Source organism: Ursus arctos, unplaced genomic scaffold (assembly GCF_023065955.2).
Source record: "Ursus arctos isolate Adak ecotype North America unplaced genomic scaffold, UrsArc2.0 scaffold_12, whole genome shotgun sequence".
NCBI lineage: Eukaryota > Metazoa > Chordata > Mammalia > Carnivora > Ursidae > Ursus > Ursus arctos.
This window is the reverse complement of record NW_026622786.1, coordinates 48,523,333-48,549,325: the sequence shown is the minus strand read 5'-3', so window position 1 is coordinate 48,549,325 and position 25,993 is coordinate 48,523,333. Positions and strand designations below refer to the sequence as shown.

Here is a 25,993-nt window from a genome sequence, read left to right as displayed (position 1 = left end):
TGTTACTGAGAGGGATTGTTTTAGTAGTTTCCATGTATGGTCAAAAATAGGAAATGAAACATAACATAATAAAAAATTATTATTTAAAAAATAGGAAATGATTAAAATGAAAGTTATTGAATTCAGTAAGATACTAGTGATCGGTTTTGAAACAGTGGTTTTAGAGGAGACAGCAGAAGCCGTATTAGCATATTAGTAAGAGGAAAGAAAGAAGTCAGTAGTTCGTTTATACACCTATACTAAGGCACTGAGCTGAACTTCCTAATTTCATTTTAAATAATAAATATTCGTAATATAGGTGCTGTTATTTTTAAGTAATAGGCTGAAGGAATGCTCTCCATTTGCAGGCTTTTAAGTGAGATTTGGACATAAAACTTTATCATTTCTAAAGTGTCTATCCTTTGGGCACCTTAAATAAGTGAACACAAAAAGTTTTAGACTATATTAGAAGTTTTCCATAGAAACAGGTTGAATGGTCCTTAGAAGTTAAATGATAAAAGTCTTAAGCAGAGGATGCAGTTTATTTTTGATTATTCTTAAAAGAGAATAAAATATAAAAAGAGGATCAGTGACAACATCAAAAAGTTAATTGTGCTTAAGTCCTGGAAGAGGAAGTGTATAGGATTTGGGGGAAGAGGTGAGAAGAGGGCGCAGAGGGAAACACTTCTGTTACATGACAGGAAAGGGATGATCATGTAGAGATAGTGTAAATGTTGAGGGGAAATGAGAGTAAAAGAGGCAGTTCGTGCTGAGTTGTGTATATCTGTGTAGGGCCACATTGCTTGATTTCTCTCAAGTTGTAAATCAAAGAAAATAATATTTCAGAACAATTAGAAATCACAGAGAGCAACAACACACTAAGTGGTTTCCATTTATAAAATGAGAATAATAATAGTGCCTACTTGACAGGCTTATGAGAATAAGTATTTGTAAAGCATGTAGTAAGCAAACGTAAGTATTTGGTAATTGATAAATAGATTTAAACTACAGTAGTGAGGAATCACATAAGACACATGCTGAAATTCTAGATAGTTGTGGAATATGATGCAAATGAATCAGATACTTTTTATTTTCCTTCATTCTCTAGTATGATTTTCAGGTTCAGAGTTGTAGTGTCAGGGCATAGAACTATTTTGACAGGTTGAGATGGAAAGGTGAGAAATTCTAGGTGTTACAAAGTATTAATTTCTAAGGTATCAAAGATGCCTAGGGGCTCCTAGGGTGGCTCAAGTCAGTTGAGAGTCTGATTCTTGGTTTTGGCTCGCATCATGATCTCAGGGTTGTGGGATTAAGCCCTGTATCAGGCTACAGGGTCTCCTTGAGAGTCTCTCTCCGCCCTCCCCCCCCACCCCCGCCCATTTGGTCACTCTCACTCCTTAAGATAATAAAATCTTAAAAAAAAAAAAAAAAAAAACAACAACTTGTATTTATGGACTAAGGAAATAATAGCAGCTGATAGGAAATGACCCCCACTTATTGATAGCTAACCCATATATCTGAATCATTTGTCTGATGCTGAGTGAAACAGTCCACAGAGCTAGTCTTTCTAACTTTATATATGTGTATTGGCTTTCTTTCGCACTATTAGGCGGTCAAGAAGCAGATCAAGAAGGAGATCACATTCTAAGTCAAGGAGTAGGCGACGATCCAAAAGTCCAAGACGGAGAAGATCTCATTCCAGAGAGAGAGGTAGAAGGTCAAGGAGCACATCAAAAACCAGGTATACAGTAGACCATTGACTTTGGGTGGGAAGACAAATTTTAGAGTTCCCAAGACCCTAAGTACAGGCTACTTAATGACAAAAGAGGTGATAAAAGGAGATATAGGGCTACATTGGAGAAGGAACTATTTAAAGTTGGAAGAGGCTGGCGTTTGTTTTCTTGGTCTCCCTTGTAAACTTTAGGTTTCTCCTTATAACTGAAAACCAAGATACGATTTCTTTGTAGTAAAAATTCATACCTCTCCTACTATGTTCTTTGTTTCCTTCTTTCCACTCAGCCCTGCTAAGGGTATAGTGCTACCACCATTCCTTATGGTATGCTGAAGAGTTTATGGCAGCCAGCCATGCCTTAATTCACCTTTATAAATCCCATTATCAGCACCTTATAAACATTGATTAAGAATTACTATATGGCAGGGGCGCGTGGGTGGCTCAGTCGTTAAGCGTCTGCCTTCGGCTCAGGGCGTGATCCCAGCGTTATGGGATCGAGCCCCACATCAGGCTCCTCTGCTGGGAGCCTGCTTCTTCCTCTCCCACTCCTCCCCCTGCTTGTGTTCCCTCTCTCATTGGCTGTCTTTCTCTCTGTCAAATAAATACAATCTTTTAAAAAAAAAAATTACTGTACGGCAAACACTGAACCATACTTGGAGAGTCTCCTGTCCTATGATTTGGAATGAGTAGAAGGTTAAAGTTAGTTGAGGATTCACTAAACAAACATCGTACCTTAACATTGTATTTTGGCTTAAACATGCATTCATTCAGTAGTCAGTCTTTTTCATATAGGGCCAAACCCTTTTAAATTAATATGTAGTCTTGAGTAACATTTACCAAGTCATTGTTTTTTCACTTGAACCACCTTTACAGTGACAAGAGAACTATCACTTTTTAAAAGTGCCAGAATTTTATTTTTTTTCTCATTTATAGTTGTCAGAAGCATACAGTTTCACAATGCTTTTTTTTTTTTTTAGCGACTGTCCTTATCTCTTCTTAAAATGTTTGCCTAATTTTCTAGAAGCAGACCTTTTATTTTATACTATTTATTATGCATTTGTGTAAATAACAAGGACAGCTGGAATCCAAAACAGTTTATTCTCGGTGAGCATGTAACTCAACTGGGAACAAAGGTTTGGGGGGTAGCTTTGAGTATTCAGCCTATAAGGAGGTTTTAGTTACTCTATTTTATAGGGGGAGTCATCTTAATCCAGTCGGTCAAACAAACTGGCATATTGAAAAACAAATATAAGCATTCTTTCCCTCAAGGAACTTTTCTTACACAGCAGGGGTTAATTACCAAGGGAGGCTCATTGCTAGTAGTGTTGGAAGAGAATTAATTGAGAAGTGACTGAGTATTAAATTTTGATAGATTTGACTGCACTTAGGAGCATGGTTTGAGGTAGAGAATGTTTACAAAGTTAGCATAAATTCTTGGAATGGCAAGTATTTTGGTCTGGGGGTGCCGAGAAATAAGGTCAAAAAAGTGTAAGGAGACAGGTGACACACAGAGGGCTGTGTTGTTCCCACTAAGTTCGTCCCTGATCCAGGAAGCATTGGGAAGAGATGGAAAAGTTATGGAACAGGGAGTTCCTCTTTTCAGATTTTTACTTTGAAAAGATTCTGTTGGGGATCAATTTGTGGAAACATGACTGAGTCTCCTTGAGGGACTGTTACAGTAATCAGAAATTAGAGAGAAAGACTTGAACGAAGAGGGGGTGACTGATGAAGCAACGTGACCAAAGAAGGGAAGGACAGAAATAGGAACTATAGGGATTAGCTCAGAAAAACAAGAGGAATACTTTAATCTCTCCGATTAGCGTTGAGGATAGGTAGTATGTATATGTTATAGGAGTGAAGGACTCCTCATTCAGCAAATACATTGATTACCTTTCCCCCAGAGTCTTGAGGAGAATGGTAATCTAAGAGGAAAAAATGCTGTAGGAAATAAAAGTAAATTTACAAGAATCTATAAAAGATTTAGAATTGAAATATGTATAGTAATGGTCCATTGTGATGGGGTATTTTTCTGATAGCACTGAATAGCATAGAATATGTAACAGGAAAAAAAGTAGAAGGTTGGCTTGGTCCATGGTAAAGCTTAACCATATGGGGTATGTGCTTTGGAAGAACATGGGTAATACTGATCATTAAATTTGAAAGCAGTTTGTGGGTTCTGGCCTGACAGTAGAGGGCACAGAGTCATGGTGAGTGGGGAAATTGGTAATCAGCTGCGAGAAGGGGTGTTGAAGAGCCTGGAGACAATTATTAAAAGTATTGGTGTGGGGATGCCTGGGTGGCTTAGTCGGTTAAGCATCTGCCTTCGGCTCAGGTCATGATCCCAGAGTCCTCGCATGGGTCCGCATCAGGCTCATTGCTCAGCAGGGAGCCTGCTTCTCCCTCTACCTGCCACTCCCCCTGCTTATGTGTGTGCGCGCTCTCGCTCGCTCTCTGACAAAGAAATAAAATATTTTTAAAAATAAAAAATAAAACTTGGTGTTTATTGCCAGACATATACCAAGAAATTGTACAACATCCTATATTATTTTTCATCACATAGTCTGTTTTGCTCTATTGGAGAGAAGTTTTATGTGGAATAGCAGGAGAATCGTTTTTTTTTTTAAGTAATTTACCACAAATATGCCACTTAAACTATTACTACAGTTTCTATAAGAATATATTTTAAGAATGGGATTAAATCTCACTGTGCTTTTGTTTTTATTTGTAGTTCCTATATTTATATTAGCTGAATCTTGTAATGCATTCGTAAATTGTGTTCATTTATTAGAGACAAAAAGAAGGAAGACAAAGAAAAGAAACGTTCCAAAACACCACCAAAAAGCTATAGCACAGCCAGACGTTCCAGAAGTGCAAGCAGGTAAGTCGCGTTGTGAGCTCTTGGCACCTTTCACAACTTTGTAAGAATAACAGTAGGCCGTGAGCATTGAATGTTTTCCAGTACGTAGGTACATACTTCAGCATTGAAGTTTTTTAAAAGCAATTTGTGAAGAATAATCTAAGTTCTTTTTACTTAATATTTATGGTGTTATATTTGAAATGACATGGAATTCAACAGAGATCAGTTTTTATTTTTGCTGTGTACATTTCATATCCTGATTTGGTTTGTTGGTTAAGTTTTAATGGCTAATATATGCTGAATTACTGCATTAAATTCATTTTGTTATAGTAAGTCATGTTTAAAATATCTGCGTATATAGTCATTTATTGATAAAATGAGAGCCCATATAAGTTCCGCTTTGTGTCATTCTAGTCATTGTGTCTTGAATCTGCCACAGTGAAAATTCGGTATTGCAACTTTACTCCACAGAAAATACGTTTTTCACTCCTAATGTGGAATTCATATGCTAGTAGTAAAGGTGGCTACCTCCGCTTTCTTCCAGTCTCATTTACACATGTCTTGCTTCAGTATTCTTTAATCTTGATGTTCAGATTCACTAGGAGGCTCACACTGTATATAAAAAAAAAATTCAGTGAATGAAAGACCTAAATATAAAAGCTAAAACTAAAACCTGCTAGAAAAACCATAGAATTAAATAAATCTTTATGGCCTTGAATTTGGCAGTGGTTTCCTGAATGACACCAAAAGCATAAGCAACACGAGAAACATGAACTGGAGATCATCAGTAATAAAAACATGTGCTTCAGAGAATACTATCAAGAAAGATAATCCAGAGTGCTAGAAGATATTTGCAAATTATATATAAGCTAAAAAGGAATTTGTTATCTAGAACATAGGAAGAATCATAACCAAGTATAAAAATGAGCAAAGGATCCGAATTGACACTTCATCAAAGATAAGCAAGTGTCCAGTAAGCTCATGAAAAGATGTTCAGCATTAGTCATGAAGGAAATGCAAATCAGAACCACTTCACACCCACTTAGGATGGTTATATTAAAAAAAAAACAGGGGCGCCTGGGTGGCTCAGTCGTTAAGTGTCTGCCTTCGCGAAGCTCACGGTGTGAGATCTAGCCCACATTGGGCTCCATGCTCCGCTGGGAGCCTGCTTCTTCCTCTCCCACTCCCCCTGCCTGTGTTCCCTCTCGCTGGCAGTCTCTCTCTGTCAAATAAATAAATAAAATCTTTTAAAACAAAACAAACAAAAAAACACAAAAAACATGATAATTAGTGATTGGTGAGGATGTGGAGAAATTAGAACTGTGTACATTGCTGGTATTAATGTAAAATGGGGCAGATACTTTGGAAAAAACATTTGGCAATTCCTTAAAAAGTTAGAATTTCTTGACACAGCAGTTTCATTCCTAGGGATATAGCCAAGAGAAGTGAAAACGTGATGTTCACACAAGAACTTCTACGCTCATGTTTATATAGCAGCATTGTTCATGATAATCCAAAAGTCAACCCAAATGTCCATTAACTAACATGGGTAAACAAAGTATATTCATACAGTGGAATATTATTCAGCAGTAAAAAGAAATAAAATGTACTGATAGATGCTGTAATATGGATGAGCCTTGAAAACGTTGTGACGGATGAAAGCCAGTCACAAAGTACCACATATTGTATGATTCCATTTATACGAAATGTCCAGAATAGGTAAATCTATAAAGACAAAATAGGTTAGTGGTTGGTGTGAATAGCTAAAGGGTCTGGGTTTCTTATCAGGGTGACAGTTTCTTAAAAGTAAATATATAAACAAGAAAACAAAACTAGATGTGAGTGCTTCAGGAAATGCCAAACCAGGTCTACAAAATATATAGCTAACAAAGGCGCATAAAAGATGGGATGAGCAGCATATATTTTCTTACCTTGAAAACTAGAGGCATTTTTATTTTTTATTTTTTGCTATTGCTTCACTTAATGTACTTATTTATAAGCACCTTACCTACTTAATTATTGGATTATTCCAAGTTAAGGCATATTCTGTTTTTATTATATACTTACTGTGTTTGCAGTCGTGCTACAATCTATACAGGGACACAGAAATATAAAAAATCTCTTTCACCTAGGGTATTTTGAGTTTGGTTACACAGAGCAGTAGCAAAAAGTAGGAGGTATACAAACTTGAAAAACGTAACATTTGATGAATGAAAAGTTGTGTGTGATATTTCTGGCAGGGGCGGTTCCCTAGGGCTAAGAGTTAAAGAAAAAGCTTTTTTTAAGAAACCAACTGAGAATATGGGGTTTTATTTTTATTTCTTTGTTGCCTAAATTGTAATAATGGTCATCTTGCAAGTCTTAAAATTTTTGAGAACAGTGACAAGCAGATATTTAAAAAAAAAAAGTCACAATTTTAAAGAGAGGAGAAAGACTAAGTTCTAAAATAGTTTACTTCAGACTGTTTCTCCTTCCTGAATTAGAACTTTAACCTTTTTTTTTTTTTAAGATTTTATTTATTCATTTGAGAGAGAGCACAAGTAAGGGGTATAGCGGGGAGAGGGGGAAGCAGCCCCCCGCTGAGCAGGGAGTCCGATGCGGGGCTCGACCCCAGGACCTCGGGATCATGACCTGAGCTGAAGGCAGATACTTAACTGACTGAGCCATCCAGGTGCCCCAGAACTTTTGTCTTTAAGAATTTTCTTGAGGGCATGAAAGGAAAAACATAACAGTTTGTGAAAGAATTATTCATTTGATTCTTCAGCTCAAAATGGGTCTTTCAGGGGCACCTGGCTGGCTCAGTCAGAAGAGCAGGCGACTCTTAATCTCTGGGTTGTAAGTTCAAGTCCCAGGTTGGTTGTAGAGATTACTTAAAAATAAAGTCTTTTAAACAAAAAAAAAGAAAGAAAGAGGAAGGGAGGGAAGGAAGGAAGGAAGGAAATGGATTTTTGATTATCAGATCCTGTTGTAGGAGTTCCTAGTGGTGCTCCTTCAGTAGACATATCTGCTATGATGTGTCTGCATTTTTTAGATAATACTGTATTTTAAAATCTAGTCTGCACATTTGTGGTTCTAGAGAGAGACGACGACGACGAAGTAGGAGTGGCACGAGATCTCCTAAAAAGCCTAGGTCACCTAAAAGAAAATTGTCTCGCTCACCATCTCCTAGGAGGTAAGAACGTCAGAGCTGTGGGTCTATGGATTCTACACTTCAGAAGCTATCAGTTTCTATTTAAAAACTCTCCTAAGCTTTTTGTTCCTTTTCAAGAATTAAAGTGCTCATGCTGATATATTCCCTTTCTGCTTGAGACTCTGTTGTTATGTGTCTAGGATCGGGCATTTTAGACCTGTAACCAAATTACAGTCTTCTTGCCTGTGTCACTAGTGTACAACTTGTAGCTGGCGTTTTGAAATGGGTCTTTGTTGTTCTTCATGTCATGTAAACTTGGGTCAAGCTCACTGTCTGAAGAAATTTAAACTTACTGCTACACTTAAGGGTGAAACTTCTTGAGTGGTTCCTTTAAAGCATTTTTTTTTTTTGAGAATATTTTACTGTCATCCTAGACATAAAAAGGAGAAGAAGAAAGATAAAGACAAAGAAAGAAGCAGAGATGAAAGAGAACGATCAACAAGCAAGAAGAAGAAAAGTAAAGATAAGGAAAAAGATCGGGAAAGAAAATCAGAGAGTGACAAAGATGTAAAAGTATGTTTACAAACTAATTTACTTTGATATTTGGGGTAGTGCTTGTAATCTAAGAAGTGATTTTTTGGGGAAGACGTTTACTTTTTTTATTCTCCTTGGCAAAGCAGGTTACACGGGATTACGATGAAGAGGAACAAGGGTATGACAGCGAGAAAGAGAAAAAAGAGGAGAAGAAGCCAACAGAAGCAAGTTCCCCTAAAGCAAAAGAATGCTCTGTGGAAAAGGGAACTGGTGATTCACTAAGAGAATCCAAAGTGAATGGGGACGACCATCATGAAGAGGACATGGATATGAGTGACTGAGCATTGCCTCCGTGGGAATCCAACTGTATACATGCATCAGTGTCATTCCTTTGTGTGATTTCTTAATGCTGTATTTGTTCATCTCAAACCTAGATGTGTACAGCTCTGAGTTATAAATGGTTATAAAGCTCCTGATATTGATATTAGTTATTTACATCCAAAAGCTTTTTAGAAAATGATATGTGAGTAACCAATTCTTGACATGGTGAAATCTGATTGAGTAACCAAGCAGTTTTACTATTCTGGTGCTGCTTCATAACGAAAATGAAAAGCTGCATGCTTCTACAGCAGGCATGGATTGTTTATGTTGTATGATCTCCTTTATTAAGTAAGTTCACTTATAGTATTTCTAGAATTTGATTCATTGCCGTAATAGAGCCATGTAGGGAATGCACTGATTGCATGTTAATCGTGGCAGGAATATCCTAAATGTCATTAAAATCCTCCAACATGATAGATCTACTTATGGTCTTATTTGTTGACATGACAGATTAACATTCTTATAGTTACATCTGAAAATGAACATTTGAAATAGATAATCCTTTAAGCCTTGTGGCTAAATTTTTGTGGCTTTTGTTTAACTTTGAAAGGTTATATATGCACTAACCTTTTTTGATGGCTGATTAGGCTTTAATTACAGAAACAAGATTTCAAATGAAACTGTCTCTGGCAGTGAGTAAATAGCATATTTTGAAGTAGAGTTGTATACTTTTTCATAAGGTGTTTGGGAATTTTTTTTCCTGAAATAATTTATTCCACGTCTACATCAGTGAAAGCTGCCTATCCTGAGTCCATCTGTAAAAACAAGTTCTCTCTCGTCCTGATCTTCAATTTCCCACTCTTTTATTAATTTGTTTTAATCTCAGTGTTGGAAAAGGGGGTAGTGCATTTTAAATTGACCTTCATATGCTTTTAAAATAAGACAAATCTACTTGATAATGTACTTTTTATTTGATCTCAAGTTGTATAAAACCAATAAATTTGTGTTACTGTTACTGCAGTAGTAATCTTATGCACACAGTGATTCCATGTTAAACGCAGAGTAGTTAGGCAACTGTTTTCTTAGTTACAGGAGTTTCAAGCTTTACTTTTGTGCAGTATAAACAAAAGTAGGCGACAGTCTGTGCCATGTTGATGTACAGTTTCTGAAATTGTTTTACAAGACTTTGATAATAAAACCCTTAAACTTATGTTCATGTTCCTGTAAAACTGTATTTGTATTTATTTACGCTGTTGAATGTATGACCTTTACCTCATTCATTTTACAAATCAAGATCTTTCCCCTTTCAATCCACATATTTAAATATAGTAATAAGATGAAATCCATCACCGTTAGCAGTTAGTTGCCATCAGAATTGTCAGAGTTGGTTTTATTTCTATATAAAGCAGTCTTAGTGTAATTTTATTTCTCATATTCTGGGTGTAGGAATTGGGTTGAGTAAAGCAGTGAACTTTAGGATAAATGATCCCACCTATATCTAGTAAATTTATATTTTCCGTGAAATATAAATATTTGCCTTTTCTGGAATAGTGTAGAAACTGTCAATGGTATGTATCTACTGTACAGTACTAAATAGTATATTTATTCATTTATGAAATACTCTGAATAGTGCTGAGTGGCTGGCATTATGGGGAAAATGAGACTTGGAATTGCAGGTTTTATGCAAGTTTGAGTATAATTTTTTTTAACTTTTAAAATTGAAATGCCATATAGAAAAGCAGCATTGTTTTTACAGTTTGTAGTAAGTAACTTTTTAAAGATTTTATCAAAAGGAATTTTGTCTATAGTGAGTAAGAAGTTCTAGTAACAGTCCTCTATTAATCATTGCATTTTTTAAACACAAAGTTGAACACAGATGACATTTGTTTAAACTTAAAAAAACTTTTTTAGTAGATAAAGGTTGAACCATTTGACACTGCCATTTTTGTAAGTGAAAAAACGAGTAAAAATAGTGGCAGTTTCAGATGGTTTAACCTATTATTAAAGCCTATTCCCTCACTTGTAATCTCTGAATACAAATACACTAACTTTTCAAAAAGTTCAATTTTTGGCTTTAAAATAATGTCACTGACTTAAGATGCTAACAGTGAAGGGAATCCACACTTAGGTTATTTTTCAGTGAACATTTTATGCACAAAGGGTTGCACTGGGACACAAGCCTTTAACACATAATCAGTTAAAATCAAGTGAATACTGCCTCCACACTTGAGTTTTGTTCTGTATTTGGTAGTAAATGATTAAAAAATAAAAGTGGTTTTGTTAGAAAAATGTTTGTCCTATTTATTTACTTAAATTTTTCAGCAGTACATGAGAAGTATGAGAGTCTGGTCATGAATTTTGGCTTCTTTTACAGGTGGGAGACCTGTTTCTTACCTTCATTTTCCTATTTAAAATGGGAGTAGTATCGACCTTGCCACGTGTTTTGGTAGTTAGAAAAAAGATGTAGCCCTGTATGCCTGGGTCAGTAAATGGTACCTGTCATTTGATTATGGAGCTTTTCAAAACTATGTAATAGTTTGGGGAAATGTTTAGCAGAAGCTCAAGATAAATTGTGTGCAGATACGGCTTGGAGAAGGTATGTTTTCCTTTTTGTGAAGGTGGGTTTTGGATAAGCTTCCTGCTAGTGATTATATAGTATGTGGAACATAGAAAAAATGTTAGGTGCTTGGGGGGAAAGGAAAACTGGACTTCCACTGGAACAGTAAAAATTATCTTTAACCTTGGTGTTGCATCTTAGAATTGAGTGAGGTTCTGTTGGTATCAGCGTGGACATGCCAACTTCTCTAGCAAAACTACCAATTTCTCCAGTTGGTACCAGATTTATACTTAGGGAGCTATGCTGTTTGAAGATTGGTAGACATCTTTAAAACTGGAATTGAAATTCTGTTGCTTTTGTCTCAAAATTAAGCTAATGAATCTCAGCCCTGTTCTATTTTTAAATACTTCTCTGTCATCAAGTACATTCACTTGTGTTTATTTTAGCTAAATGTGGACGTGGTAGAAATGTTCCCGATACTTTTAAGAGCATCCAGAATGTCTATTAAGGCTTTATCAGAAGCAGCTTTCTCAATGAGATTATTCTGGGGTTGTAGATTTTTGAGTCTGCTTTATTTTTGTTGCCATTCTCATTTTACAATGTCAAAGTCTGTGCAATGCATTCAGACATTCGTTAGCAAAAGAAGTCAGGTGTGAACCATGCTAACTTATATTCATACGAATATACAAAGTGTATAGTAGATGTAACTGGTAATCAATTCAGAGAAAGGATCTGATAGAACTAATTTGTGTCTAACGATGTCTTTACACAAATAGGGAAGTGACATGTTCTCGTTCATGTAAGTTTTTCCCCCCAGTGCACTGTCACTAAAATGAGTATCACGATCTTTTTTTTTTAAGCTAGTTAATGTATGATTTGTGCATAGAAATTAAAGGTCTAGGGTCATGTTTGGAATGTTCCAAATGATGTTTAATATCACTTTTCAGTTACCTCAAGATACAAGTTTATCGATATACCAAATGTAAAAACTGCCTTTTTTCATTCACTGGGAAAAAGTTAAAATTTGCTTGCTTAAATACCGAGTTTCGGAAGACAAGTATCATGTAGGTTAAGAATGTGTTTTGTTTTTTAAGATTTTATTTATTTATTTGACAGAAAGACAGCCAGCGAGAGAGGGAACACAAGCAGAGTGGGAGAGGAAGAAGCAGGCTCCCAGCAGAGGAGCCTGATGCGGGGCTTGATCCCAGAACGCCGGGATCACACCCTGAGCCGAAGGCAGACGCTTAACGACTGAGCCACCCAGGCGCCCCTAAGAATGTGTTTGTGTTCCAAGGAGCAGAATCACTGGAAACGACCCTTATTACAGAGGTTTGACCTTAATTGTGAGGGCTGGTTAAGTAGTTAGTCTCAAAGGTGTTTATTGTCTTTGTATCCGATGCTAGAGATTGAACCCCACAGGCAGTCTACAAGGGAAGATGGACAGCTGGAGTAGGATGGAACCAAGAACAAGAGCCAGAGCCCAGGAGGATGGGCTGAAACTTGGGTCAGGTCTTGTTTTCATCCTGACCTCGGTGACAGGGGTGTCTAAGGAAGCCAGGAACCTTCGTGGTGAAGGTAAACACACACTGGCCCAATTAGTCTGAGAAGCTGAGGATGTAGGAAAAGGTGAGACAATTGTAGGCCCTGCTACCGCCTCATCATCCCAAAGGGGCCAGCAGAGAAGCCACAATGTGCATAAACTACAAGACACATGCTTCCTTCTGCCCTCCAAAATTCCTACACCACCCACATTCATTATTTAAAACACCTCAGCCAGTCATTGTTGGGCACCATTAGTGACCAAGAACTCTATGGGAGGTACAGATAATATAAGCGGTGGGTTTATTTTTTTGTTTTTATATTACACAAAGTTTCTACTAGTCATTTTCACCTGCAAAACAAATTCAGGAATGATCGTCAATTGCCTTCCTTTAAAACCCTTAGGATATTTTGCTTCACTATTTTTAGGTGCTGTGGCAAATGTGAAATTGTAATTCTGTGTACCACAGGTGCCATTGTGGCTGAAAGCACTATTCTAAACTGAGCTATAAACGTTTTAAAAGTTATCACAGTACTAGAAGGATGGTCACATGATCTGAAAAATGTTAATATGTTAATACTTGAGATGGCGGCCTAGGACAACCTATCGCCCCAGATTCCTGACACAAAATGCTTTGCCAGGGTAGTTTTCGCTAATTGGTAGCATACAAATGATGGGCTTTTAGCAAGTTTAATTTTGTAAGTGGTTTAACGCTTCCTGTGCAATTATCTCTGGGGCAAGTTTCACTGTCAGTCATCTTTGAAACTTTCTATAGTTTCAAAGTAAGGATGCATTTTGTTAATTTTGCAAAACACGGTTAAGGTACCTTTTGCTGAGTTAACAGTAGAGACATATTGTGTTCCATGCTCATCAAGAATTCTCAATTTTAAAGACTAGAATACTAGTAGCAGGACTTCAAATTCACCTAGTTTTCTACTACAAATTTTTCTCAACCGTGTTGCTTGCAAAGAAAAAAAAATGAGCAGCAGGAAGCACTCCTTAATTCAGTATATCCTGAAAATATTTACTCCCCTTCTGTGGACTTGAAACAGGATCTTTGTCTGCCGTAGAATTAGTGAAAAATGGGGAAAAGGCTCACTGAACAATCATTTACCATCATCCCCCCAGGTGTGAAAAAGCAATTGTACATACATAACACTCAGAAAACCCATTCTGTGTCAGTGGGGCTCAACACCAGTCCTAAGCGGGAGAAACAAACTATGGCTGACACCTGAACAACATGGGTTTGAACTGTGCAGCTGCACATACATGCAGATTTTTTCTCTACATGTAATGTATTTTCTCTTGATTCTCTTAACATTTTTCCCTACTGTGAGAATATATAATACATATAATGTACAAAATATGTATTACCTTTATCAGTAAGGCTTCCAGTCAACAGTAGGCTGTTAGTAGTTAAGTTTGGGGGAGATCAAAAGTTACATGGATTCTTGACTGTGCAGGGGGGGCAGGGGTTGGCACCCCAAACCCTATGTTGTTCAAGGGTCAGCTATACATACGTAATTTTTCAGCTTCTGTCGGCTATCAGCTTCTCTGAAATGTGTTATTTCCAGACCATCATATGTACCCGTACTCAAAATAATCACAGCATCTGCTTAATGCTCCTCTTTTATGAAATTTGACAATTCGCTGTAAATGAATGACGACGGACAAAGGTAAACTGTATCTAGGGAACAATTTTCTTGACAGTAAGAATCTTATCTTCTATATATACTGTACTAGTGGCAGGAATTTTGAGCACTTCTGAAGGGCCACTGAAGGTGACCATTTTACAGTCTCCCAAGCTTGAACAGTTTCTTCAATCACAAATGGAAGGTATATAGAATTTTATGGACTTAACATAAAATCTAAATTTTCATGTGGGATTATCAAAATACATGGTGTTTTGATCTACTTACGTGAAACACAGCATACATAGAGCTTCATTCATCAACTGGATTAAAAGGCACATTTTGAAAAGTCTAATATTGTGAAAAGTTTATTTGCATTAATTAACTCCTTGTTTTCACCATCATTAGAGATACATTTGCTGTCCTTTGTGATCAGATAAAAGACATTTTGGAATGGATAATCTACTATTCTTTATGAAAGAAAAAAATAAGAGTTAAAAACAAAATCCAAGTGCAAAAGTTTTCAGTAGTCTTCCTACCTCCAGTGTACCCCAGCAAAATATTCACAGCTTTTAGGAAATTGATAAACACCAAGTTGCAATTTACCATGTTTCTTCTTCACTAAGTTGTCTGTACGTGTGAAAAAAATCTGCACTATATTCCTGAAGTATACCATATTCCCACAAAGTAAGGGAGCGTACAAGCAACAGTGATCACCGCCGTTCAGTGTCTCACACCTCAAATAACCGTAGACAGGATAATTCAATCTCCAAGTCACTTGATCAACAAGCATTCCCAAAATAATAGGGATCAACTTCTATTCAATAAACCTAATCTGGGTTTACCAACTCTTTCCACAAAATTCAACAGACCCACATATGGTAGTAATTGGTCTTTGAATTTTTAACTATGATTACTTCATTATAAAATGTATTTAATAAAATGTCAACATATGCAATGTAGTATGTTTCAGCATGGAAGATGCAGCTTTAAAGATGTTTATTATAAAATTTTCTTATGGTTGATGCTTTGGATTTTTAAATAAATCATCTCTTCAATAAAAGTCTCTAAATTCATTCAAATTATTTAAAATCCTGGAAAAAGTTTAAACTATTGGTCACTCTATAAAATTTGACAGATGCATTCTGACACATTTATCAGGATACATTTAAAAAACATTTCTTTAGCTAAGCTCTTTAATACAACATAACATTTTGTGACTGTTATACATTATTCTCCCTAATTTATTTTCAGTCTTGGACCTTCAAACCATCTTGGAATAAATATGAAAAATTTTAAATGCAAAAATGAGTAATGTATGATTTCACTTTGGAGATTAAAATCAATAAATATTTTCCTGTGACTTAAAAAAATAAACAGTAGGAATTGTCAATCCTGTGTACATTTCTGGAATTTAGCTTGTAACAAATATATTCTGTTAGCATATAAAATGTTTTTACCTTACTTTGAAAGCATTAAATATGTAGGGATGTCCAAAATATGTGGTTTTTTTTTTTTTTTTAAACTGACATGAATGCATCCATGTTCCATTAAAAACAAACAAAATAATCAGAATGATGTGCACTTATTAGGAAGCAAGTTTAAAAATTTGGAGTTTTTTTAAAGTGCTGAGATTTGGAAGAGGAATATCTTTAAGCATGCTAACCATACCTTATCATGAACACAAAAAGGACTTTTAAACTCAAGTTTAGAAAAAAAAAAAATAGAGGTTCTATGAAAGGAAGATTAGTAACAAACATTTTCCATTGAAGAAAGAATTCAGGTAAAAACAAATAGCACCACAATGAATTGCACTAAGGTGCTAAAGGAGGTACCTTATTCCCTGCAGAGTGAACGCTCCTTCTGAAATGTATTGCAACATATAAATGCAATTGTTTAATGGTTACCATTTGGTTCATTCATCTACAGAAAACTGCATTCCTTCTAGTTCATTATATTGAACAAACATTCAAATTACTGAACTATACATAATGTTACATAGTTTACATTTTATGAAAACAAAGCTTGAAGGAATATTTATAAATGTCACCTTGAATATAAGATGACAAGTTTAAAAGGGCTTCATATCTCTTAAGACATTTAACTTATGTTAATGGTCCAGGAGTGTTTTAGATATAGATATAGATATAGATATATTTATATGCATATATATATGTCAAGAAGAAGTGTAAAAATTTTTAAAAACAAATCACAGCACTTATAGCTGTTTTACATAAGAAGTACTCAGGGTCATTAAGGTGTCAAACTATTACACTTATAATATGTATATTTTTAAAAAGACTGAAAATGGCACATCAGGAAACGCTGAATTCTTTTTAAAGGCCCATTTCATTATATCATATTACTGATGTGTCGATTCAGTGTAATTCCCTTTTCTTCTCAGAACATTTGTCCCCTCTATTTGGATTCATTTCTGGGGTCTCTGTATTCTCTTGCTTTCCTTGGTTAGATGACATCATTTTCCATGTCAGTTAAAGATCAGGAAAACGGCTTGGGTCTTCCTTATAGTCATCAGGTATAGTAAAGATGGAGCCATCAAATTCATCATATCGAAACTCCTGAAAAGTCACAGTGGCTGTGATGGTAGGAAACACGGGAATATCTAGAGAGGACAATCAATGACAACATTGTAAAATAAAATGCTTATCTATTTACAGACTATAAATACTATTAGAGATATCCATATTCCTTAAAATGTAAAAAAGCATTATTCAAGGACTCAACAAATCCTAATAATATGTCCAATAGTGAATGTGTCTATTTTGAAGAAGAGTTTTTTATTAGTGAAGAGAGAAAGATACCAAGGCATCAAGAATCACATCAAAAACAAGTTCCCATTGCTTCCCAATCTTAAAACTATAATACCAGACTCCACCAGTCTTTTAATCCTTTTCTTGGGGCAAAGAGACACATGCATTTGTACTTTTTGCATTTTGGCAACTTTTCTATTCATATTATAGCATATATACTGTTCTGACTCTGAGCTGATTTATTTTCATTCTAATGCAAAAGAAATACATTAACCCCTTTTGTTTTAAAATACTAAATACAATCCGTCACTTAAATATATGCGATAAAAAGTCTCATCAGAATTGGGCAACATCATGCCAACACAGCCTAACATTTTTAACATATGCATTTCTCACTGAAATTACAGTGAAATCCGACATTAAAAATGGCCAAATACTTTAATCACTCCCTTAGTTTTATCCTTAATATGAGTTTTTAGAAGGAGCACAAATCATAAAACTTGGGTTCTGATTCCTGTAAATCATTTAATTCATGGTCCTCAGGGAGTTCACCTACAAAATAAACAAACTCCAAAGCTTCCTTTAAAACCCTGGAATGATTCTATGAAAACTAAGGTGAGTGTCTGTCTGAATAACGGCAAAGAGTAACTTAAGTGTTACACGGCTAGTATTGTACTGCAGAAAGTAGTAATTCTTCTGAAAAAAACCCACACAGATCTACATAAACATTACAGAGTTCCCAGTTATTTCTGGGGGGGGGGGGATCATCCATTTGTGCATACTAGTTACAAATGCTATTCTAATTCAGGGGTCAGCAAAGTAAGTCCCACTGCCTGGCCTGTTTTCTTAAGGTCTACAAGCTAACGAAAGATTTTACATTTTTTAACAGTTAAAAAACACACACACACAAAATAGTATTTCATGCTGATAAAATTAAATGAAGTTCAAATTCCAGTGTCCCTAAGTCAAGTTTTTTGGAACACAGGATGCTATTCATTTACTTATTGTCTATGTCTGCTTTAGTTTTCCAAAAAGAATTAAGTAATCGTGACAGAAACCATATGGCCCACAAAGCCTAAAATATTTACTATCCTTCAGAAAGTTAATGACCCATTTTAGGCACTGGAAACAAGGGAACAAAACAAGTGAACAAGAGAAAAAATAATGCACTTATGGAGATTATATTCCGGTTGGGAGACACAGTAAATAAGTAAAAAGTATCTGTGACTACATAGACAAAAGTAAAGCATGGTAGGCTGAAAGGAGTTGCAGTGTTGGGATAAGAGCTCTTGAAGGGTGGTTATAATAAAACCTCAATAAAGTCTCATACCTTTCAGCAAAGGTATGAACCATACAGTTAGTTGTCTACAGCAAAAAAAATCCCAAGTAGAGGGAACAAGTACAAATGCCCTAAAAAAGACAGTGTCTGGTGTATTCTGGGAACAGCTAAGAGACCAGTGTGACTGACTAACAGCCGAGTGAAGAAGGGAAGATGAACAGGAGAAGGGATCGGGGAGAAACAGACACCCAGATCAAGTGGGGTTTAGATCAAAAAGTTTCGCTATTTATTTCTCTGGATGAAGTGGAAAGCCACTGGAAAGTTGTGAGCTTGTTTTTTAATCTGTTTTGCCAATTTCTATCTTTTAAATAGTCTATTTAGACTACTTACATTTAATGGAATTATTTACATATTAAGACTTAAGTCTGACATTTTATTTTTTTATTTGTTGTCTGTTTCTCATTTCTTTGTTTTCTTTTCTTACCTTCCTATAGGTTACTTGACTATTTTACAATTTCATTTTCATTTCATTTGTCTATAGTGTTTTTGAATATACCTCTTTGTATAGCTTCTTTAGCTGTGTGTGTGTGTGGATATATATACATATATATGTCTGTGTGTCTGTATATATATTATATATAACTTATCATATCTTCTAGTGTCATCATTTTAGCAGTTCAAGTAGAAAACTCTGCCTCCCTTTATGTCCCTTTACCTTCTCCCCTTTACAAAAAAATTGTAAATAGAAAGTAACAATGGAGATATAACACTAGACTTTCAAGTAGCCTGGCTATGAAAAACAAAGATTAAAGGCAAGTGCTGGGTAGGGAAGAGTTAAAGGGGTTATTTCACTTATTGGTTGAATTTTAAAAGGAGAAAGACCTGAACAAAGCCTAACAGCTAACAGAAAAAGCAGCAGAGAAGGGAGTCTGAAGATAAAAGAAAAATATGGGGAGACTGATAGAGCAAGGTTTTTAAAAGAAATGTGAGAACAGATCCATAGCTCAAATGAAGAGATTATTCAAGCTAAGAAGAGAGGTACCACTTCCATTGAGATAGGAAAGATAAAGGAAAATATGGAACTTGGGACAAAAAACATCTGTATATGGGGGGGGGGTTGGGAGTAATAGGGAGGTCTCATTTCTGATTGTCTTCTTTCCTAACTAAGGAAGCAAAAATCATCTGCTTAGACTATGCAAAAAGTAGTGGGAGAAGCTGGGGACTGGTAAAAGAGGTTCAAATTTAGCCTTTGAGTCGAATGGGAAGAGAAGCAAAAAGAGAAAAGATCATTCATAACTAGCATTTAAAGCTCTGGCTGATTTTGAAAACAGAATTATCTTAACAACAATTTCTAAATTTTTATAATTTTCCCTTCAATTTTATTTTTAAGCCTGAATACAGAAACAGAAATGGTGGAAGATTAAACAGACCCAGTGCTAGAGTTTTACAGGGCTAATTCAAAAGGACAAAAGACAAAAGAGAGAAAGATAAACAAATTCCCAATAACTTTAGTATGCAAGCAAAAGATTATCAATCCCTTGTTAAGAATGTGGTTCTACATTAGAGAAATGCCTGCAAAAATGTATTGTAGACTTTGTTTTTTCCTTTTCACATAATCAAAATATTTCTTTTGCATATAAATCTATAGTGTATTGTGGGGTCTGAATGGGGTTTAGGACTTAAAGAGATATTTTAGGACTTAAATAGATGTGAATGCTGGGATAGTTTGAAACTCTCATATTTTCAATCCCTGCCCACTGGGATTAAAGTTTGACACTTTAAATACAGTACCTAGAAGAGAGTCCAATGCTTCAACTATTTTCTGGTTATAACAAATTACAATGGGATTTTAGCGTCTGCAGAAATGATCACATAATGATCCCAACCCATAATTCAAACACACATCTCTTGATTGCTTTAGTTTTCAAATCATTTCTGCCTTAAGATCTTATCACTGGTTTCTTCAAGTAGACACTGGTTTCCAGTACTTTTTCACCACAAAGGGAATCTACAGTGACATTATGAAATGTTTTAAAATCTACTTTAACCCACAACATGCTTATTTCCAAGTCTGTAAAGTTGAAAAGGTCATGTTTACTTTTTAGCAACGAAAGCATTATTTCTGTGAGAAAAGCATTTTGGCCTAATTATTCTGAAATGTGGTTTGAGTAATATTAACTAAAAAATAAAATCCATCTGAGGGATTAAATAAAGGTTATATTTACTATATATTTATTTTTCTCTCCCTCTGGAAGGTAAACCCTAAGAGGGCAGAGACTTTAACTGTCTCTCACCCCTGGAAAAGCATCTGGCATACAGCAAGCACTAATTAAATAAATATTTGGTGGCATATTTAATACCATCAAACAGAGTATGGGTGGTAGTAAAGGCTCTCCTGAAGCTTAATGTTAAATCTAAGCCTAAGCGCCTAAAGAGTCTTTTAATAGTCTCTTGTTCCCAGTTTTCTGATATACTTAAATATGCATGAAAATGGGGGCTTACTGTTCTTAAAGATCATTGCTTAAGATGAAGTTAAGTTTAAACATTTAAGACTGAAAAATAAAATGTATGAGTATTACTTTACCCATGAATAGTGACTGTTGATCCCAGAAACATCCCCACTGTTCAGAAACTCAAAAATCTGCTAAAAATTTGGGCTAAAATCCAGTCTCCCTACTTGACATTAGAAAACATTATCACAGTGCATTGTAAGTTCACCCACACTCTCTTATACGAGATATTTGCATATCCCTTACATTTAACTTAAATCCAGTAGAATTAGAACTCTCATTGGGCATTTTACACATTTGATAAAACATGAATCTCAATCCATGTAACCACAGAAAAACTTTATAAAAATGCAAGCAACTAGGAAATCATTTTCCTTCAAAACACATTTCTTATTAAATGTTAGGAAACAGCTCCATATTTCTAATAGACACTGAAATTACACGTAAATTTTCTCTTACCTAGTTTTACAGGAAAGCCTGGAGGAAGCTTCATCTGAACAAATTCTCTAAGCTTGTTAAAGTGCTTGAAGGGAGCTATTACTTCCAAAACATTCAATAACCTGAAAAATGGAAGGAGAAAAAAATGTTATTTCTCAAATTGACTTCTTTGTACCCTTATGTTGTTTTATAACTACATGCACCAAACTCAGACAGTAGTACTGACTTCTAGATGTGAAGGATGAGGAAATGTCACCTCCTTCTTCCTCCTGGTTTTTTGTTTTCTTGCTCTTTTTACTGTGTTCAGGTTTACAACATTTACATTTGATTGTGAAGCCATAATAACACAGTTGTTAGATCCATATTTAAATGAAAAGGCTTACACCCATGTTCTTCCTGAAGTCTACACATCCCTGAGTTCATTAATTAGTCTCACTGGGTGGCTGAATTTCATGGTCAATTTTGCATGTGTGAAGGACTCTTACATTCTTTGTATTCCTCGATTTCTTACAGATTTCATAAAGGAGTGTTTCTTTTTTGCATATTTAAAGGGAAATTGGGCCGGCATAAAATTTCAGTTTATGCTTCTTTCCCTCTGAATTATAATTTCATAATGTCTCCCAGAATTCAGTATTACAAATTAGCCTAACTGTAACTACATCTTTCATATTTTAGTTGAACGGATTTCATTTTCAAATAGTATTATTTTTCTTTCAAAATGGACCCATATGGCTGCTATATTTTTGAATTCTATGTTTTCTTCAATTGCTTGATATCCCTTTTAGCCAGATACACAACCTAATCATATTTTCTTTGTCTCAGAAACATCAAGATGTGAAAAACTGTAAAGCCAGGTTTTTACTGCTTTTTTGCCTAAATGCCTGAGGATTTCTTTATTAACCAGTGAAGTCCAAGAGTTTAATCAGGATAATTATTGTTATTAATCATTCTTAGATTCTTCTTAGAACCTAATGTTATGCTACAGATTCAGTTTTTCCTTACAGAGAAATTATTACCCTACTGTGAATACTATTTTGGTTACATGTTGGACGCTTTCTATGTAAGTGGATAACCAATGATCCTTATGTTGAACACTCTTTGTCCTCCATAAATACTGCTTCTCTAATTCCTGTAATCTTTTTTTATTAAATTCACTATGAGCTATCAAATCTTATTTTTCAGCCACATCTTTTGTGTTCACTGTTGTGTCTAATGTATTTGTTCTGCAACAGTGTTTAGTACTTATTTCCTTAGCTTTATAATCTTTTCATTTCATTCTATTATCCTATCATCTCATCTAGAATACCTAGTTTACTGATTTCACATTCTTTTTACGTTTTTCTACAGTATTTACAAGGAATTTTCTTCTGTCTTTGACCTATGTTTTATTCTAAAATGAATATTTTGTCTGGCTTTTACATACTGTTTCTTGTTTTATTCAGAAGGAATGGTTATAATGGCCACATTTTATAAATTCTAATGTACCCACTTTTTTCACATATTAACTGTGAAATTGGGACAGCTCCTAAAATTGACAGCATCTTACAATTAGCCACATTTTTCTTCTTTATTAGAACATAAAACTGGTGCTCCTTGAGTCAGATGGGTCCAAGATAGGATGAAGTATGCAGATTGGCAGGTATGGCCAAATGCCCTTCCCACATCTTCTCACAACTATCAGTCCCCCTCTCTGATCTGCAGATCGAGAGCTGTATAGCACTCATTTTCCTCACTTTGGTTACTGAGGAGTACGACACATGTATAACTTTTGTAGAAAATATGAGTCCTTCTTTCTTCTATGATAATTATTTTTTAATATACTAGGCCAGATTAGAGGGGGAAGGAACTACGAAGGAAAAATAGCCTGGTGCTTCAATTCATCCCCTACTTTAGAGAGGAGCCTGAAGTTATAGTTCTGTCAGTCAGCTGTCCCAACCCACCACTCCCATTCCACCCATCTCTCCAAATTGTATTTCCTTTTTTTGAGAGAAGGAGGCAGACAGAAAGGGAGGGAGAGAATCTTCTTTTTCTTTTTTTTTTTTTTTTTTGTATTTCATTAATGGGATATTTTATTAAACAGATATTTATTGCATGGATAATATGATATTCTTATAAGATTATAATAGTCTTTATTTTTTTTAACGTTTTTTTATTATATTATGTTAGTCACCATACAGTACATCCCTGGTTTCTGATGTAAAGTTCGATGATTCATTAGTTGCGTATAACACCCAGTGCACCATGCAATACGTGCCCTCCTTACTACCCATAACCAGCCTATCCCATTCCCCCAGTCCCCTCCCTTCTGAAGCCCTCAGTTTGTTTCTCAGAGTCCATAGTCTCTCATGCTTCATTCCCCCTTCTGATCACCCCCCTTCCCTATCCCCCCCTCCCCTACCGATCTTCCTAGTTCTTATGTTCCATAGATGAGAGAAATCATATGATAATTGTCTTTCTCTGCTTGACTTATTTCACTTAGCATTATCTCCGGGAGGGAGAGAATCTTAAGCAGGCTCCACACTCAGCGCAGTCTGACACAATGATGGGCTCAATCTCATGACCCTGAGATCATGACCTGAGCTGAAATCAAGAGTGGATGCTTAACCAACTGAGCCACCGAGGCACCCCACAAATTGGATTTTTTTAAATGAACATCTGATGAGTACAGGTTTGAAAGGATATATTCAAGATGTTCACTGCAGTATTGTTTACAATGATGACAAACTACAATCAAAATGTTTATCATAGGGAGATGACAAAATAAAGGACAGTATATCAATACTAAAAAATAACAAGGAAAGAAGAAAAAGAGAGATAAAAATGTAATTATTGTGAGAACTCCAAGGTATACTCATTTTTAAAAGAAAAAACAAAACTCACAGAACAAAATCTAAACTATTCCTCGATCTTATTTAAAAAAAAAAGGCAAAAACACACAGAAAAATCTAGACAAAAATACCGCAGTTATTCACCTATTAACTATTAGTGAGGTAAAAGTAAACTCATTTTTATTCTATAAACTTCCATGCTGTTAGATTTTTTTATAGTAAGCATGGATTCATTTACTACTCTTATAATTTTAAGAAAATATTAAAAAATTTATCTGGTTAAAATAGTAAAAATGTTAATAATTTGTGAAACAGAAATTGTCTAGAAGGGTGCACAAACTATCAAAGCAATGGCTATTTGCTTTTTCATTTCAAAGAACTCAAACGCAACACTCAGATGCAAATATTATTACAGCCTTTAGGGTTTCTTAGTTTCTTTCATAGACTTGTATATTAGTAACAAACTTACGACTCTATTCCCAAGGGAAATTCCTGGCTCATGGCTATCGTGGCTTTAAATGTTTTCTTACTCTCTTTGCACACCAGTTCTCTACCCAGATGAGGAGCTCTAAAACGGGAAGAAAACAAAAATTAGTAAACATTTTCTACATGCTACCATCTTCCTATGAAGAATCTGTTAATTTTCCTTACTCTGTATAGAAATAAATTTAAATTATGCTACAAGGACTTAAAACATGTTTAAGAAATGAGCCAAGGGTAACAAAAAAAGAAGCTAGCATTAGGTAAAAGTTCAGAAAAAAATGATCAAAGTCAACAAATTTCATATTGAATATAATTTTAATAATCACTATTTTTATAATAATTTTTTATTATGTTATGTTAGTCACCATACAGTCTATCCTTAGCTTTTTTTTTTTTTTTTTTTAAGATTTTATTTATTTATTTGACAGAGAGAGACAGCCAGCGAGAGAGGGAACACAAGCAGGGAGAGTGGGAGAGGAAGAAGCAGGCTCCTAGGGAGAAGCCTGATGTGGGGCTCGACCCCAGAGCACCGGGATCACGCCCTGAGCCGAAGGAAGACGCTTAACAACTGCGCCACCCAGGCGCCCCTATCCTTAGTTTTTGATGTAGTGTTCCATGATTCATTATTTGCGTATAACACCCAGTGCTCCATGCAATATGTGTCCTCCTTAATACCCATCACTGGCCTATCCCAATCCCCCACCCCCTCCCCTCTGAAGCCCTCAGTTTGTTTCCCAGAGTCCATAGTTTCTCATGGTTCATTCCCCCTTCTGTTTACCCCCCCTTCATTCTTCCCTTTCTTCTCCTACTGATCTTCCTATTTCTTATGTTCCATAAATGAGTGAAACCATATGATAATTGTCTTTCTCTGCTTATTTTTAGGAATAAAGCAAACCATTAGAAAAAGTAAACTTTAAAAATATTGTATATCTCTAAAATCACATATTCAATTCAATCTCCTTTACTGTCTATACTTCTTAGCACTGACCAGTAAGAAGTAAAGAATAAAGAATTCTATATTAACTATAGACTACTATAAGCTGGAAACATTTTGGAGAAGTTAGAAAAGTATAATAATAAAACTTAAATATTTTTTTTAAAAAGTCATGACAACTTCTTCCTAATCGTGGAAGTAGGTAATATTTTATTCCCCACCAAAAGGAAAAAATATTTCTACAAACAACTGTACCTTCTTTAACAGGGTTGGCTAGAAAAAAATCTTTTTATTTATTCATTCAAAATAAACCATTTGCTCACTCATCATCCTTTTATTCAATAAATATTTACTACTTACAAATCACGTAATAGGTACTCTAGTAAGGATCAGTAATACAACATTAAGCAAAGTCTTATGTAAGGATGGCGAGGAGAGGCCTGGTACAGGCTGAAACAGATAATGACAG

The 25,993-nt window shown here is 35.3% G+C and overlaps 2 protein-coding genes across 16 annotated transcripts in view; one reads left to right on the top strand and one right to left on the bottom strand.

Moving 5' to 3' along the window:
- Window positions 1–10,842, top strand: part of SRSF11 (serine and arginine rich splicing factor 11) — a 45,228-nt gene extending 34,386 nt beyond the window's left edge. For 8 of the 12 annotated variants that reach the window (XM_026497827.4, XM_026497828.4, XM_057310566.1 and 5 more), the window contains 5 exons: window positions 1,589–1,720; window positions 4,500–4,589; window positions 7,624–7,740; window positions 8,133–8,271; window positions 8,376–10,842. In XM_026497827.4, coding sequence (XP_026353612.1) covers window positions 1,589–1,720; window positions 4,500–4,589; window positions 7,624–7,740; window positions 8,133–8,271; window positions 8,376–8,573 — 676 coding nt within the window. In that variant the 3' untranslated portion in view covers window positions 8,574–10,842. The remainder of the gene's footprint in view (window positions 1–1,588; window positions 1,721–4,499; window positions 4,590–7,623; window positions 7,741–8,132; window positions 8,272–8,375) is intronic. The other 4 variants (XM_048220603.2, XM_026497825.4, XM_026497824.4 and 1 more) reach the window with 3 other exon arrangements.
- A 3,779-nt stretch (window positions 10,843–14,621) lies between these two features.
- ANKRD13C (ankyrin repeat domain 13C) overlaps window positions 14,622–25,993 on the bottom strand; it is an 84,419-nt gene continuing 73,047 nt past the window's right edge. For all 4 annotated transcript variants that reach the window (XM_026497819.4, XM_057310565.1, XM_026497822.4 and 1 more), the window contains 3 exons: window positions 24,577–24,675; window positions 21,301–21,401; window positions 14,622–16,904 (listed from right to left, as the gene is read on the bottom strand). In XM_026497819.4, coding sequence (XP_026353604.1) covers window positions 16,774–16,904; window positions 21,301–21,401; window positions 24,577–24,675 — 331 coding nt within the window. In that variant the 3' untranslated portion in view covers window positions 14,622–16,773. The remainder of the gene's footprint in view (window positions 16,905–21,300; window positions 21,402–24,576; window positions 24,676–25,993) is intronic.